General features: G+C 43.6%; 1 protein-coding gene across 14 annotated transcripts in view; it reads right to left on the minus strand.

The window, feature by feature from the left end:
* The window catches only part of ITPR1 (inositol 1,4,5-trisphosphate receptor type 1), a 182,521-nt gene that overhangs the window by 26,967 nt on the left and 139,799 nt on the right, over nucleotides 1-15,755 (minus strand). For all 14 annotated transcript variants that reach the window (XM_063348471.1, XM_063348468.1, XM_063348473.1 and 11 more), the window contains 8 exons: nucleotides 14,528-14,728; nucleotides 12,768-12,878; nucleotides 11,411-11,506; nucleotides 10,524-10,646; nucleotides 9,407-9,511; nucleotides 8,371-8,563; nucleotides 4,563-4,685; nucleotides 678-853 (listed from right to left, as the gene is read on the minus strand). In XM_063348471.1, the coding sequence (XP_063204541.1) occupies nucleotides 678-853; nucleotides 4,563-4,685; nucleotides 8,371-8,563; nucleotides 9,407-9,511; nucleotides 10,524-10,646; nucleotides 11,411-11,506; nucleotides 12,768-12,878; nucleotides 14,528-14,728 (1,128 nt within the window). The remainder of the gene's footprint in view (nucleotides 1-677; nucleotides 854-4,562; nucleotides 4,686-8,370; nucleotides 8,564-9,406; nucleotides 9,512-10,523; nucleotides 10,647-11,410; nucleotides 11,507-12,767; nucleotides 12,879-14,527; nucleotides 14,729-15,755) is intronic.

The raw sequence follows: 15,755 nt of genomic DNA on the forward strand, positions 1-15,755 counted from the left end.
AACTGCCACTCGGTGGTAGACGGCAGGCAGTGACGTATTTTGAAGACAAGAAACACTATTAGATGACGCACTTGAAAGCCAGGCACTTCGTAATAAAGGCAAAGAGTCTGAGAAGACGCATCTTTGCACAGCTCCTGCTGACTCAGCCAGAGAGAAACACTTTTGGTTCACTTGCCACAAGAGACCACAAGTATCCGGGTTTGAGTGTTAATGAAGTTCTCGGGTGGCTCAGCTTACATGCTTAGTCCACACATTGCTGTAGCAAAACTGCTCAGTGTTGGCTTTTTGGCTGGCAGGTAGACTGCAGACATTTGGGAAATGCATCGTTTAGTGAATCTTACACAACCCTGAAAATACTGCAGCTCAGTCGCTGAACGGGAGATAGGTTTGAGCACATAACCAAGTACTTTAGGGTCACAGAGATTTCGGGCTGGGATGGGAGCTGCTTCCAGACTGTGGCAAAACTGAGCTGAACCTTAAAGGTCTCCAGTCTGGAGAGCCAGGATTAATGAATAGCAGCAAAGCACTTCTGCTAGAACCAGTCCAAAGAGGGAGTCACTCCTCCCGCCCGTTCCACCACAGTGTCCCAGGCTATTTTTCCCCGACATCTTCATGAGCAGGTAAGAAACCCTTACATAAAGTGCAAGAGAACTTCAAAAACCCCACTTGATACTCACGTTGAATGCACCCAGAAGAAATAAAGTAGGTTGTAAGCCAACTGAAAATATTAGCCGTAATATTGTAGAAGCGATTAAGGCTCGGATGCCGTGGGGCTTAGGAAGAGCGATAACGATGGCCAGAGATATCAGCATTGCTGTCCACAGCAAGCCTGACAAGTGGGGCTCCAGTGTACCTAGGGTGCAGAGGAAAAAACAAACCCTATTTCAATACATTATATAACCAAACAAAACAAAACCAAAATAACCAAATAAATGCCATTTTATCTTATCTTTGTTGGAGCATCATTAAGCCTCAGGTTCAGACATTACTGATTTCAAAGCAGTAAGTGGAACATCTGAGCCCAATGCCTTCAGCAGATTTTAATTACAAACTTGTTACTAAAGCATTATGTAAATGATAAGCGTCAGTATTAAAGGATTCTTCACTTTAGTGTTCATTACTTATACCCCTTGAATGCTGAAAAGGAGAGGCATTGTGCTAATGTGTTCTGTAGAGGCATTGAATGGGTAGGTGAAGACAGACACCACACTCCTCCAGGTCCAGATTCACAGCAGATTCTCCTATTATGCTTTTGGTTAAAAGCCTCGTACCAGCTTTTGTCATGTCTTGCTATTTCTGGTTCTATTTAGACTGTCCCATGGGACCGTCTGCTTACATAACATCAAGCCCATGTTGCTAAAAATACATTTCTCTGAAAGAGCCGTAAAAAAAAAAAATACTTGGCCGAAAATACCATTTACCCTGGGTTTATGCAGAATATAAGAGACATCTATTTCTTAAAACTGACGTTTAGGAAAAAAAAAAAAGTTTTTCTTCAAGCAACTGGTTCCTCAATGGGCAAAAAGGCAAGATCGCCCCGCAAAATTCACAGCACGCCGCAGCCCTTCTGCAAGTATGTGCTCCGAGGACTGTTGTGTCTTATTGGCAAGATATTCACTGAGGGCTTTTTCCTCCTCCCACCCAAATTCAGAAGGCTTAGGAATATTACTCTCATCTGACTACCATGAGCAGCCATTTAGTTTTTTTCCAAATCACTGTAGATTAATAAAGACAGCAGAGGATAGATGGAAATTAAAACTTAATAAGCGTAAAAGTTGAACAGATGTTTCTGCTGTCTGAAGGGAGTCTGGGATCCCAGAGCAACGCCACCACCGCGACTTGAGCTGTCAAACAGCAGAAGGTGCAGAGCCTGAAACAGAGTCACCCGAGTGGGAACGATAAACAGGACGGAGCAGGGAGAGAGGAAAAGATGTGCAGAAGCTCATTTTGGAATGACTTGGGAATTGCCGCAAGAGGCAGATCCTGAAAGACCTCCACAGGAGACCTCCTGTGCAGGCCTGCACCTCCACAGGAGCCTGAACATCCCAGCTATGACAGAACCATCCACGGCACGTGAATATATTTGCTTTCACAAGTTTCAGTAGATCCCAGTAGACCTGAAAAAATAACTAGAGTTGATGAAGTCCTCAACTGTTGCCTGTAACCCCCAGCCTGGGGAGGCCCGGCACCACGTCGGCAGGAGGAGTGCGACGCCATGACATACATGGCCGTGGACCCGGCGCAGGCCAGGACTCGCAGGAAAGAGCGGGGCTCAGGGCACAGGCTCGTCTCTCCTCCCTAGGGACGGGGAGAGACTGGGAGCAAACGGGGAGCGGTGTCTTTGCCCTGGGCAAGTGAAGCTCACCGAGCCAGCGGGCACTCCACATCTACTGTCTGCACCCAAACTGGGGGCCCTTCCATGACTGCTGACAGGAGGAGTGTGTAACCAGGAGGACCTGGTAGGAAGGTCTCCCTGTCTCTGGAATTCTCACCATTCCAGTACAGAATTCCAGGAATCTGGTTTTCTTTCTGCTCCTCAAGTCAGAAGTTTTACAGCTTCTGTTGCAGTCAGATGCTAATCAGCTGCTCAGTTCACCGTGTCTGAGCGATTCAAGACACTGACAGCTTCCCCCAAACAGTCTGACATATTTTTTTTTTTAAAAGCTAAATACAAAACATACATGTATTTATTTATTTTTCATTTTTGATTCTAACTAGAAGAGGAAAGATTTTATCAAAATGTTACCTGATAAATAAAGTATTTCAAATATGTAGGGTAGGGCATCTTCAAAATGCCAAATGATCTCCCCTCAGTCTTGCAACTTGTAATCTCAACAAACTAATTTAATTACCAGCTTTCCTAGCAGCCATAAATACAGACTTTTAAATTTGACTTATGATCTTTGAAACTAGAGACAGAAAACTCAGTTGCTCTTCATGCTTGTTAAAACCTTTTAACCCAACTGCAGGCCAGACGGGATCCAGCCCCGTGTTCTGCTGTCACAGGGTGCGACACGGAGGTACAGTGGCCAAAACCACAGCCTGGTGTTGCAGAAGGTAACTATAACTCTCCCCCCTCTCAGGAACACTGGATTTTGGTCTAAAACATCCCGTACCTTCTCACAGGCTTCAACCATATACAGAACGCCAAATGCAAGTTTCCCATGCCCACTGCCTTTGCCCCACGGCAACCATAAGCTGCTATCAAACACCGTTTGGACAAAACTACAGCTCTCCTCAATGTAAATTCCCTGGTGAGCTGCAAAAAGGGTGAAGCGCCTTTTATGCCACACACAAAGAGCTCAGCTGATTTTTACGGTCAGGCTACTGCTGCCTTTGAGCTGCCTTCTCTCCGGGTTCTGTAGTTAGCAATGAACACGAGAAAGATGGAGAAGGAAGTTCAATAGGAAAAGATAACGCATCTAACTGGCCCTGTTGCATTATGAATCTCAAAGAAAGGGAAGGGAAGGCTTGAACATGAATGAATCACCCTCTCTAGGATGAGGTTTTACTGCTGGGTTCCTTATTTATTCCAGTTGACATAGATGCGGCAAAATCTCCTACCTAGGCATTTCCTTTACACCAGCTTTGCAAGAGATAAACGCGATAGAGCATTCACGAGATATTTCTCCAGATTTCCTGATTCTTGCTGACATGAATCCACCCCTTGACCTGCCCTGGGGTGCATCTCTTGGGAGAGGCTGGATCTGAGGCAGAGCAGCTGGATCTCATCAGGACTCCAGCAGGAGTATTTACTGAGTTGGCTCTAAGAACCACTGCTGTCACACAAACCCACTGCTTGGACCAAAGCAACTTCCGTGAGACCTATTACAGCAAGATTGTGCAATCCCGCGTGAACCACACATGTTAACCCGTAGTTTATGTCAGGAATGATAGCAAGCCCAGCTGTACCCGTGGATCGCAAGGAACCTCGGAGCAGCAGATTGCTCCCGAGCCAGGGAACATGGCTGGCATGCTCCTCCTCTGCTCTAAGGACTCGCAGGGTAAGAGACTCCTGGAGAGACAGTACAGAGAGGAGATGGGCTCTTTTCCTGCATACTCCATCCATTTCTAATGGCACGAGGCAGGTCACTTTGCTACCATACACCTCGCCTGCCAATGCAGGGTCACCTCACTCACCCAGCCCCAGCACTCAGAGGCCTCCTGGAGAGCTATGCAACCACCAAAGTTTTATGGAAAATGGTGTTAATAAAATGCAAGCTCAAGGAAAACAACAAATTAACATTTCTCATATTTTTAGTTCAATACTTAATTACAGAACTTTAAAACAAAGTAGAACAGTCAAGTAATTAAAGGTGGATGTCTGTCTTTGATTATTTTTTCCCCTAGGAAAAAGCACGGTTCTACATTTTCCTTACAAATGCCTCAAGAAAAAGTAACTCAGAGAACAGCACAATTTAAATCAAAGCAATTAAAAAAAACCCAATTTCTCTTCTACTGTCCCCACTGAAAAAAACAGGGATGCAGACACAAGTGGGGGACGAGATTTGGCTCATCATATCTTATTTGTTCACATATTTTTGTATGTTAAATATTGGTACCTCCTCGAATTCCTTTGAATGGATAGAAAAATGCCACAAGCAGGTTCATGAGGACAGCCAGGTTAAAGGAAATACTGCTCCAGAAGGACATGTTGCGAGCACACCAGTATAGGAAAGGCTGAGCTGCAAAAGAGAAAAAGAATATTTTTTAATGGAGCATTTAAAAAAACATAGGAGTTCCATACAAAAAATTAATCTCCACCAAAACTCAGTTTATTTTCAGTTTTCCCAAAAGCACAGCATCAACAGCAGTAGAAGTCATGGCTTATTCTGAAGTTTATTTGGTTTCTCTGTATCTTTGGGGTATTTCCAGTTTCCTACATAGTGCTTCAAGGCAAAGGACTCATGTTAAATATTTTCAAACGTGAATTGATTTAGTGGCAGCATGAGAACGAGTTCAGAAATGCCAGAGGTCAAAGACTTCAGGTTTTCCCTAATAATATACTTTGTACTTGGAGTCACACAAAGAACAATTAGGAGGAGGAAAATGTGTACACATTAGCAACAGCGAGATTCAGCCCATCCCTCCCAGTTACTTCCTACCTGTCTCACCTACATGAGAGGCTGCCCAGCTTCAAACTTCTCTGCTGCAGCTAGCCAGAAAAAAATGCAGCAAAGACAGTGCGAAGTGGACAGTTAAGATATAAAATGCAGTGCAGCGAGATAGCAATAAAGCTAAAATGTTTAGGACTAGCTGCCAAGTCAATAAGAAACTTTACTTCAGGCTGGTAATAGACCAGTATAGCCCCAGCATAATAACGGAGCTGAAGGTGGGCTGGCCTTCCCTCCGCCCTGTGCGCAAAGGACACAAGCACATCTGCACAGAGCGAAGTGTACAGTTAAACAGCTGCACATCTTAACACTACATATAAATACTTTTCAAAAAGATTTCCATTTTAATAATCTCTGCAGCTAGCATCAAGAAGCACAGAAAGCAAAAAGATTCATTTTCTGAAGTGGTTGTGGACCAGAAGACGACAAGGACAGCTAAGAAGCTGCCTTACAGTAATTCCCTCTGCATCAAGGCAAAATCCCCCTGATTTTAGCTCCTGCGGGCTTATTGTACAGCAAATTGTGTACTCCTGAAGTCTAGAGTGGCAAAAAAAAAAAAAAGAAAAAACATCTATTAAAAATGCTCTCAAAGAAGGGAAAGAACTAATTTTTTCCCTGTTGGAAGGAGGTGATGTATACAGATATCAGAGAGCAAAAGAAAAGAAGCTCACAGTGAAATTTAAAGAAGAGATGAAAATGCAAACTCTGGGGCTGAAAAGATGAGTAAGTTAATGAGTGCAGCAATTCTGAGCCTCACAGTAGCCGCCGCCTCTCTCTAGCAAATCACCTCTTCTAGCATCCTAAGCCAAAAAAACGGGTTAAAAGAATTATACAATGCCTCATTATACTGAGTTGAAATGCACATAAAAAGCAAATGTATTGAACAGCTGAATGCAAAGGGAAGGACTACAAAAGGTACCCCAGCACCGTAAGAATACAAGCTTCATTGCACCTAATTAGCCAGGCGCATGTTAAGCCTCACCAAAATGCGATGTAGCAACGTTTCAAATAGATGATACGCTGATTTCTGTATTATTTCTGTTCTCCATTTCATTTTAATGGGAAGAATTTGTAAGCAGGTTGAATTCATTTGTATAAAATTGTTATACGAAGGGTCATTATAAAGTTCCAGGTTTTACTTTAAACCTTCTTCTGGGGATGGGCACAGCCCATCTGCCCTTTGCAGCACTTCTGCCTGGTTTTTGGCAGGCTCATTCAAAGCCTTAATTAAGACCTTGGGAGACTTATGGTGCTCAGATTATGGGCCAGTACCATGAGCTGAAAGGGGAAGTACATGGGTCTTTCAAAAAAAGTCTTTCTCAGATTTAAACAAATGGTAAGTGGTATCACATGAGCACAGCACAGAGCACTGCCAGCCCGCCATGTCTTGAAAACACAAACCTGTGTTTAAGATGTGAGAACAGTTGTAAAAACGTAGAGTATCACCCAGAGGGCAAACAAGACCAGAACACTAGGAGACAGACTAAATTATTCCAGTTTCTTAAAGAAAAAAAGAAATATTCTCCACTTCTGCAGGTGGATCTTGATTAATTTGTGGTCTGTTGTTAATTATGGATGTCTTCACAGCTTGCCTGGAGATAGCCTCAAAGACAATTAAAGTAACTCAAACAAAATCTAACAATACTGTTAGATGCTGTCAAAGACAAAGTGGCCCATTTGTTTAGGATATCAAATACTCCCATATTCTTGTAGAGTTCTTAGAATTCATTTTAGGAAGCCACTTCCCGGGGATTTTGATGCTGTCAGAAGTACTAATCCATTGTTCGGTAGAAACAGCTCCACTCTGTTTAGTATTCATACACATGAAAAATATTACAGTAGAGCTGACCAAGTTTCAGTCAGTCTTATCCATACCTAACTGATAATTTTAAATAATATGATTAAAACTGCTTTTCTCTGTTAAAAGATCTATTAACATATATATACACACACACATCCCAACAATCAGAAGCAAATATTGAGTTTCCGTTACCAAACACACAACACAGCTCTAGTGCGAACGGTGCATACGCGTCCCAAAAACAAACTGGGAAGAGTCCAGGCTCTTCTTGGAGGTGCAGAGTGAAAGGGCAAAATGCAATCGTCACAGGTTGCAACCAGGGAAGCAATTTTATAAAAAAATAATTTTCACAATGAGGAAGGTCAAGAAGTTCCTTCTCACCTAACTGGTAACTTGTCAGTGTTGGGTTAACGGTTGGACACTGATCTTAAAGGTCTTGTCCAACCAAAATGCTTCTATGATCCTGATTTTTTCCTATGATATGCAAACACTGACTAAGTACCAGCAAGGTCTCTGTGAGGGGAAAAACCTTTGCTAACCACGCTGGCGTGGGTTGCCTGGCACTGCAGGCAGGTTTTGGTGGCTGTCAGCAGCAGAAGTCCACTCTCCCATTTGCTCCAGGAGGTGGTTCTGGACCAGTCTGAGCCCTCGCGCTAATAACTGGAGTTTAGCCAATTCAAGCATGGGGAACAACAGTGGTATCAGATGTTGGCTTGAACAGGAAATAACTGCTTTATTTCTCATTTCAGAGGGTCACTGTTGGTAAATTCTAACCACTCATCACTGCCCACTGAAGCTGAGCCTCATGTGCAACATTTCTCCTTTAGCAAAGCAAGGGATCAATTTAAAAAAAAATAAATTATAATTTTAGGCAAGTGAGTTAGAAAGCTTCCTGGGGTGCACTGTATGAATTAAAATCTAATTTTTAAAGTTTTCCTAGCTGACGGTGGGAACCTCAGAGGGAAAAGCAGTGCTTGAAAATGCTTGCTTTCAGATACTTTAGCACCATGGGGCTGGAAGGGACTTAGTTGGCACGTCTGCCAGCCTATTTCTTGCCCAAAAGAAGGGCAAATTCTACTTTTACCATTACTGGAAAACACATGTTTAAGCTGCTCTTAAATACCTCTCTCCCTGCCACCAAATGCCTTCTCGTTGAAGCTAAGCCTCCACAAATTTTTTCCTTCCTGTTGGATCTTACAAGACAACGACCTGTGCTCCTTCTTACCACGCTCCCCTGGATCCCCTCCAGTTGGTCCATATTGCTCCTGCATTAAGCTTGACTTCATTATAGCTTGTTGCCATCATGCAGAGGACAGACTCTTTCGAACAATTATCAAGGTCACTGCCGCACTGGGGAACCATCTGCTACCAAGCCAACGTTTCAAACTCCAGAAACCCGACCTCAGCGCTCTGCTGGTAACGCTCCACGCAACCACACGGGCAACAGCAACCTACCTCGCAATTTCTTTTGCCAGTTCATCTCATTAAAGAGGTCTTCTGATTTCATGAAGAAGTCATTGATCTTGCTGCCTTGTTCATCCCTCTCCGTGGTGTAATATATCCGCAGCTTGGACTCCTTGGTGAGGAATTCACAGATACTGGGCACAGGGAAGACTATTTGCTCCATGGTACGGTCCGACCTGACAATCTGAACAGCAGCCTTATTAGGCTTCTTCCTAGTTATGAAATGCTTTTATTTCTTGGTTTGACTGCTTTTTTGTTCCCTTTTCAAACCAGCTACATGTAGAAACTTGGACACATTTCCATAGAACAGCAGCTTGATAGAGACTTCATTTAATGTACCTTTCAAAGCAGGCCTATATTTAGCTCCAAGACTGATAATTTCTATGCTGTGGTCTTATCCCAGCAATACTGTTCTTAGCTGGGATTTCCAAAGGGCCCAGTGAATCCTGCACCAAAGCTGAGCTGAATTTCAGAGCAATCTGGTCGCCCAATTTAAAAATCTTAGCAAATTTTAGTTACACATCGCACAGCCCAGTATAAGGAATAATAGTTCTATTTATATTGCTTATTAGAGTTTTGTGAACTATATTTGTGCGTGTTTTACTTTTAAAAAGCATCTTAGCTTGTGCATCAGGCCAAATTGTCATCTTAATACAGAAAGAATGGCAAAAGCTACCACTAACTTTCTGGATTCAGCAATAGTACCGGCCAAAATGTAACAGAAGTGAAGTTACACTTCCTCCTGCCAACAGAGCTCTGCTCAGCTCCATCTTAAAGCCCACACATGACAGCTCAAAAATAGCTCCCCCCCCACCAGCGGCTGTCAGAAAATAAAATAAAAAAATAAGTACATATATATTCTTGTGTCATAGATGACAGTCCACACACAGGTAGTCAGTTCAATCAGAATATCAGGTACAATGTTACTGTCGTTTAACTCCACCGTTTCTCTTCCAAGCGGCTCTTTCCGCAGCAGAATATTCCTCCCCCCCCAACACCTCCCGGCAGCCACCGGTTTTTCCTGTACCTCAATCTGTGCCGTGTGCTTGGCGTAAAACTCCAGAGCCTCGTCTCCCTCTATCTGACCTCCCGGCTTCAGCATGTTCTGCAGCTCTTTGTTATGACGAGCCAACTAAAATAAAGGAATGCAAAGGGAGTGGGAGACACCAGATGTCTCTCTATGATATTAAATTTCTGATTTTTGGCATAAAAAAAGGAAAGAGTACACAGTCAGCTGCTAAGAAAGGGCAAAGTTGACAGAAGGCTTGTTCTATTCCAACCAGACACCCTGCAGCTCTATTTTGGGAGCAAGTCAGAATGATTCAAATATGTATTTTTTTAATATCCGTGTTGTAGTCCTCTTTTACCCAGCCTCTCCCACCTTTTGCCTGACTTGGGCAACTTTTTGAACATTCACACTCGGTCTATCCTCCTACACCCACCCAAATTTAAAGGTGTGCTAATCACACAAGTATCTAGGCAGGGACGGAAGGGAAAATTTGCATCAATTGAAAAGCAGACGCACAGAGCACTGCTCCATAAATGCTTCTGGATGCTCTAAATTCCTCTTACAGCGTACTGATGGTCTTTCTTCTCAGATGCTAAAGGAACAGGAAGTCTCTAATGGAGTGATATATGTAGCATCAATATATTAAGTAGATCTATATATATTCCCCCCGCCTTGGTCTTTTACCTTTCAAACACCACATTGTATCAATACAACGAACCTGACTGGCTCCAACATAGAGAGAACGTGGCAAGAACCATAAAAGCAGAGTGAGATTCCTGCTTACAGTTTAATTGATCTGTGAGTAGAATTTCCTTGGGAGTACAAAGTAACCTTTGATACAGCTGAAAAATAATACATCGCTCCCCAGTACTGCCAAGAGCTTGAATCACGTGTCTTCAGAAACTTGGTCAAGAGCCTGCCTGCTTACCATTATAAAAGGAAACTCCAAAAATTTTCTTATATTACAGAATTTTCTTTTATGATTCTCTAAGGATTGAAATTTGCTCTGATAAAAAGAGAATGTGCAGTGAGTTTGTCTCAGAGGTGAGCCATTAAAGCAATTTCAGGGAATTATTCTCTTGCTATTCACAGTTTGTGACACTTGGTGCTACAAAAACTGTAGGTGAAATTCTACCTGATGAGCTAATATATAAATGTTGTGTCCCACGTTCCTCGGAGATGCCGCAAGATCTTCCCCATTCTCTCCATCCTCAAATTCTACTTCTCCCTGCAGATAAGCCTTCTTTATCACTTCCACCTAGAGAGAGAGACACAGGCCAGTGAAGAGACAGCTCAGGCTGAGGGCTGAAGCCTGCTGAGGCCAGTACACCTTGGCACTCTTGCAGAGGTGAAAGGGAGCTGAGCATACACATTCATGAGAAGGTCAGTGGGCTTCTCAACACCCAGGATGAAGCAGGAGACCTGAATTCAGCCCCTTCAGCCCAGCTCATTGACTCAAGAAACTAAACTTCATGTTCCCTTCTAGGTAGTATATTGCATGCCACCCTTGCCACACACTGCATCACGTTCTGATGGCTGGTCCCCACCATAACTATGTGCACCGAGGCAAGCTGACAGTGCTTCAGCTGTACTTTGAATCTCCTGTTCGCGTTTTCACCAGTTAATATATTAACCATCCCAAAAGCCTGCTACAGTCTACTGAATAGCTCTTAGATGACAAGAAATTGTTGTTTCTCTCTGCCTCTTGTGCAAATAACTTCTACACGTGGATTCCAAAGCGTCAGTCAATGCTCCTTCCCTGCCTTATGCAGGACGCTGAATGGCTTCTCTGTAGCATTCATCACGGCTTCCCTAATTGCTTGTGCTGCCTGGGAACTAGGCAGACCTGTGGTTATTGCACTCATTCAACTAAATCCTTGAAAGGTCTTCCAGTTGCCAGGGATTCATGCACAGAGCCCTTGCAGCAGCTCTGGGGTGGACGTGGTCATTCCAGTCTCCCCAGTGCTGCTGCACCGGGCCTGAAGGGCCTCAGGAGTTTCGGAGTGATGCGGGGAGACTCACCAGCTCTTTGGGCCTCATGTTGTAGAGGATCCTCTCTGCATTCTCGCTGTCATGCCTACTCTCCATGATCGCTAAGAGCAGTTTTGAAGCATTGTTCTGAAGGGAGGAGAGAACACCACCAATCACTGCCAGGAGTCAAAAAACGAGGGTACCCAGCTTGAGCATTACTATCCCTGCTGCCCAGAAGGGCTTGAGACACCTTGTTTCTACAAATAGGAGCTGTGGGCAAGGCAGAGCCCCCCAGCCAGCCTGATGTAGGACTCCTACAGCATCACCTACCCAAGCACTCCCTCCAATTATTGAGATATACAACTGAATATCACCAGTTTATTTCCCAAACCCTACTTATTGGGGGCCATCAAATTAACCCAAGTTAAGGTTCGGATCTCTGAAGCGCTGAGGTTTCAAGCTTGTATTATTTTGTTTTGTTTTAAAGATACTGCAGCATTACTACAAGCTCTCAACTCCAAAACGCTGTTGATTAAATCAAAGGACAGCTGAGGCTGAAGACACAGACGTGCTTCACTGCTTTTAACTGAAAATTACTCTGCGACCTGCTCATGCCAAGAAATAGAGGGAGGAAATGGGAAACTACCACAAGGCACCAGACTACTTTAATACGAACAATTAAGATTAAAATCCATCATGACTGACAATAAAAACCAATAAAAGTATTTAATTTTGAAGTATAATGCTAATTGAGTCTAAAAGCATTTTTTATTTAGAATAATAAAAAACCCACATTACCCATAATAATGGTGTGAGTCGGCAACGGAAAACAACTAGACATTGCGCTATAAGACAAGACAATAAGTCAGAAAGGAAATGTTTCTAAAACTCAGGCCAAAGCAGGAGTGCTCTGTGACTGCTGTTGCTAGAAGACAACCTGCTAGCGTATTTTGAAACCAGCACCAGGGCTAATTATTTCACCACTGATATGAACAGCCCTAAAATATTCTTGATGATTAAACATCAACTGATTAAACAAACAGCAACAGAGTATCAGGAAACTAGATGAAGCACAAGGAATTTTACTTCCATTGTATATGTAAAAGCTCACCCACACCAAGAGAAGTTTTCATCGGCTTTAAATTTTTAACAGGAAATTATTTTAGGATTCCTCAGCATATCTTGACTGCCTGCAACCCCCCCACCTGAAAACTGCTGGCTCCACGTTATCATTTAAAAGATGAAATACCTGTGACAAACAGTCCTTGGGCACTGCCTCCAGCTTGCTGATGCATATAATTTTTTGGCACTTCTGAATATTGGGATATAATAAACACCCACATAATTCCAACAATAAAATTATGTTTCATCTTACTGTTAATGTGGAACACACAAAATAGTCACTTGCCTTCAGTTCCAACACAAGGTCCATCCTCTTCTTCCCCAAAGGGTTGATGTCATTGAGAATTAATGCTGTGATGATGTCAATACCGTTGGACTCGTGAGTGGCAATGCAGTTCTGTCCAAAGAAAATTCATCAAACTTCACTAATTGTCTATACTAAAAATGCAGTCTAGGCTGGTGACCCAGCCAGAAGAGTCACCCCTTTCATCACCTCATAAGCTGTTCGAGATGGATAACCGAACAGAAAGCTCCAGTTGGTGGAATAACATGAGATTAAGGCATTCTGTTTCAAGCCTTTCCTATCATCAGCATGTCCTACTGAAACCACCCAGCCTCAGGAAGCAGAAAGCAACACAGTTGATAAATGAAGCATTTGCATGCCAAAGCGTCCAGACTGAATACATAGCTAAGGAAGAACACTGTTTTACTAAGATTAGGGAGAGTTTTCTTTATTTTACATGTGCCAACCAACACCTACTTCAGTCCTGCCTAACCAAAGAATGAATTTCCATAACCCTGCTTACCCTTTAACACTGCTCTTGTAATAAAACGTACAAGGTGACGGTAGCTTGCTGACTTCCAGATCCCTGGAGTCACTGAGTTCCACTGCAAAGACGTGTAGCCATATCTAAAGGCTGTTATTTCACTCGGTCCGTCTTACAGACAGAAACTGTTGGTTATGAACTGACGTGCACAGCTATCTCTTCAGTATGGTTTATTCTAGACTTTGGACTTCACTGGCCCCATTGAAATGGTTATAGCAAGAGTCATGTTTAGACCAAAGGCAGAAGAACGGGCCTGACTAATTGTCTGTACCACCTGCGGTAAGGTGGTACGGTGAAGTGGACAAGCACGGCCACGCAGTACGGCTGCCCTTGCCCTCTGATCATTCCCACTGCAGCAAATCAAAATTCCTGAGCACCTAAAAACTCCAGCTTATGAAACAAGGTATCTTCCCATATTCAACCTTTGAGGCACAGAGCAGACTAAGTCCAGCTGTAGGGCAGTAACTGCTTTATCCGATAGGATCATTGTCATTATTCAGTTATGTCCTCCCAGTAACACAGTTACTTAAAACACCATACTTGCTTTAAATCAGTTATTCCATCTCGGAGCAGAACATATCCCTGACAGTGAGCATGGTTTTGGGGGAGGTGCACAGAGGCTGCCTCATCCCCCAGCCGACACTTGATGGTCCTCAACAACATGTAACCCTTGCTCACTGGGAACCACTGCTGCGTCCCTGTGCAAGCGCACGGACAGTCGGCAGCAACATGCACCTGGTTCTACACGCAAGACTGTGCCTGAAAACAACTTCAACCCCATGGTTCCCACCTTCATTAATAAAGCTGCAGAGCTCAACCTTCTCCCATCAGGCTGGGGAGCCACATTTCTGGCTTCATTTACAACAGGCAACACAGGTTTTAGCAAAATTTCTACTATAAAGTATTTCAAGTACCAAAATTCCCCACCCTCCCTGTCTGTCAAGTCTAATAAAACAACTTAAATCCTAGGAAAGCAGAAAAATCTCTACTGCTTTGAGTGGTTCAGCTCCTCAGAGGGGGGCCTCAAGAAAGAGAAGTTGATTATTATGAGTTTATAAAGAAATAAAACTGAACAAACCAAAACCCCTTTGCAGAGCAAGTAAAGTGAGCAGTGTTATAAGATGACAGAAGTCAGTAAGACTGAGATCCCAGCCCAGCAGAGCACAGGCTGTGGGTGTAGGGAGAAAGGGCGATGCTTTCCACAGCTCTGAAGTATTACCTGGTTCTCGTGGCAAGGCCCCTGGCAGTACTCGGTCAAACTTTCCAGCGTCTGGTTGATCAGCGCAACATTTTTCTCATTTATATACAGACCAAGAAGTCCAAGTCCACCAGTTGTGCTTCCACAGATACAGTCCAGAAACTGCAGCGTCTCACACACCAAGTTGTAGTTTGTCTTGTTGTTCTGGCAGCGAAGAAAATTCTGCAGGGAGAGTGTCAAAGCCGGGAGGGAAGATTAAAAAAAAAGGCAAACTGTTTGGATCATAACATTTTATTAAGTTCATCAACCCACAATTGCATGGTATATTCCTCTAATTTCACTGGGGCTGGACAAGCAATTTAAGCCTCTTCCAGGGCTGGCCTGCAATGTGCTCCTCTCTTGGGCAGCTTGTTGGCTTCACATTTTATAGAAGACATGCAGCAATAACCAGAGTGCGTCCATTAGAGCCCTGAAACCCAACACGGAATAGGCCCTTCACAGAAAGCTCTCCTGAGCCCAGAGGCTTTCCCTCGAGCCTACCTGTGACATCTCACTGCCAACCACCACTCAAGGCTCTCTCCTCCCAAGACCTTGCTCCAAGAGAGAAGCAGCAATTCCCTGGCTCCGGCTTCACATCGTCTCCACCTGCACACATGGCAGGGAGGCCCCTGACGGCATGCCTTGAAGGAAGGCAGCTCGAAACGCAATTCTCTCCATTGCATTTCTTCCCACATAATTATTGTAATCCTGCTTGAAGCTGCTGATTAGGAGCAGCTCCTCTAATGAAATGCCAGATTTATCAGCATGAATTAGACAGGTTTCCTCTCTCCTGTATTCCAAATGGAAAAAAACCCAAACCCAACCAAAACAAAGAAGGCCAATTAATGAAAATCAGTTTCCCAGTGACTCAGATGCTGTTTGTCAGTGTGTTCCCAGCAGCACACTGTAAAAATGGACAGCCACTACTGCTTTCTTTTCCTCGAAGTTTCAGCAGGAGGACTCGTATCTAGCTTAATTCTAGCAGGTTACAAAACACCTCACTTGAAAGGTGAAAGAAACCCTCAGATGAGCAAGATGCATGGGACAACAGCACCAGCAAGGTCTTTTCTGACAGCCTGCAGAGGAGCGCCGTTAACTGATCGCTTCTAGTGCCTGCGTCAGACTAATAAGTCTCTTAAGGCAAACAGACTGAGAAATTGCCAGATTCAATTGAAGGCTACGCTAAAAAAGGAAAATGCTGTCTATGAAT

This window comes from Chroicocephalus ridibundus, chromosome 10 (genome assembly GCF_963924245.1).
Source record: "Chroicocephalus ridibundus chromosome 10, bChrRid1.1, whole genome shotgun sequence".
Taxonomy (NCBI): domain Eukaryota; kingdom Metazoa; phylum Chordata; class Aves; order Charadriiformes; family Laridae; genus Chroicocephalus; species Chroicocephalus ridibundus.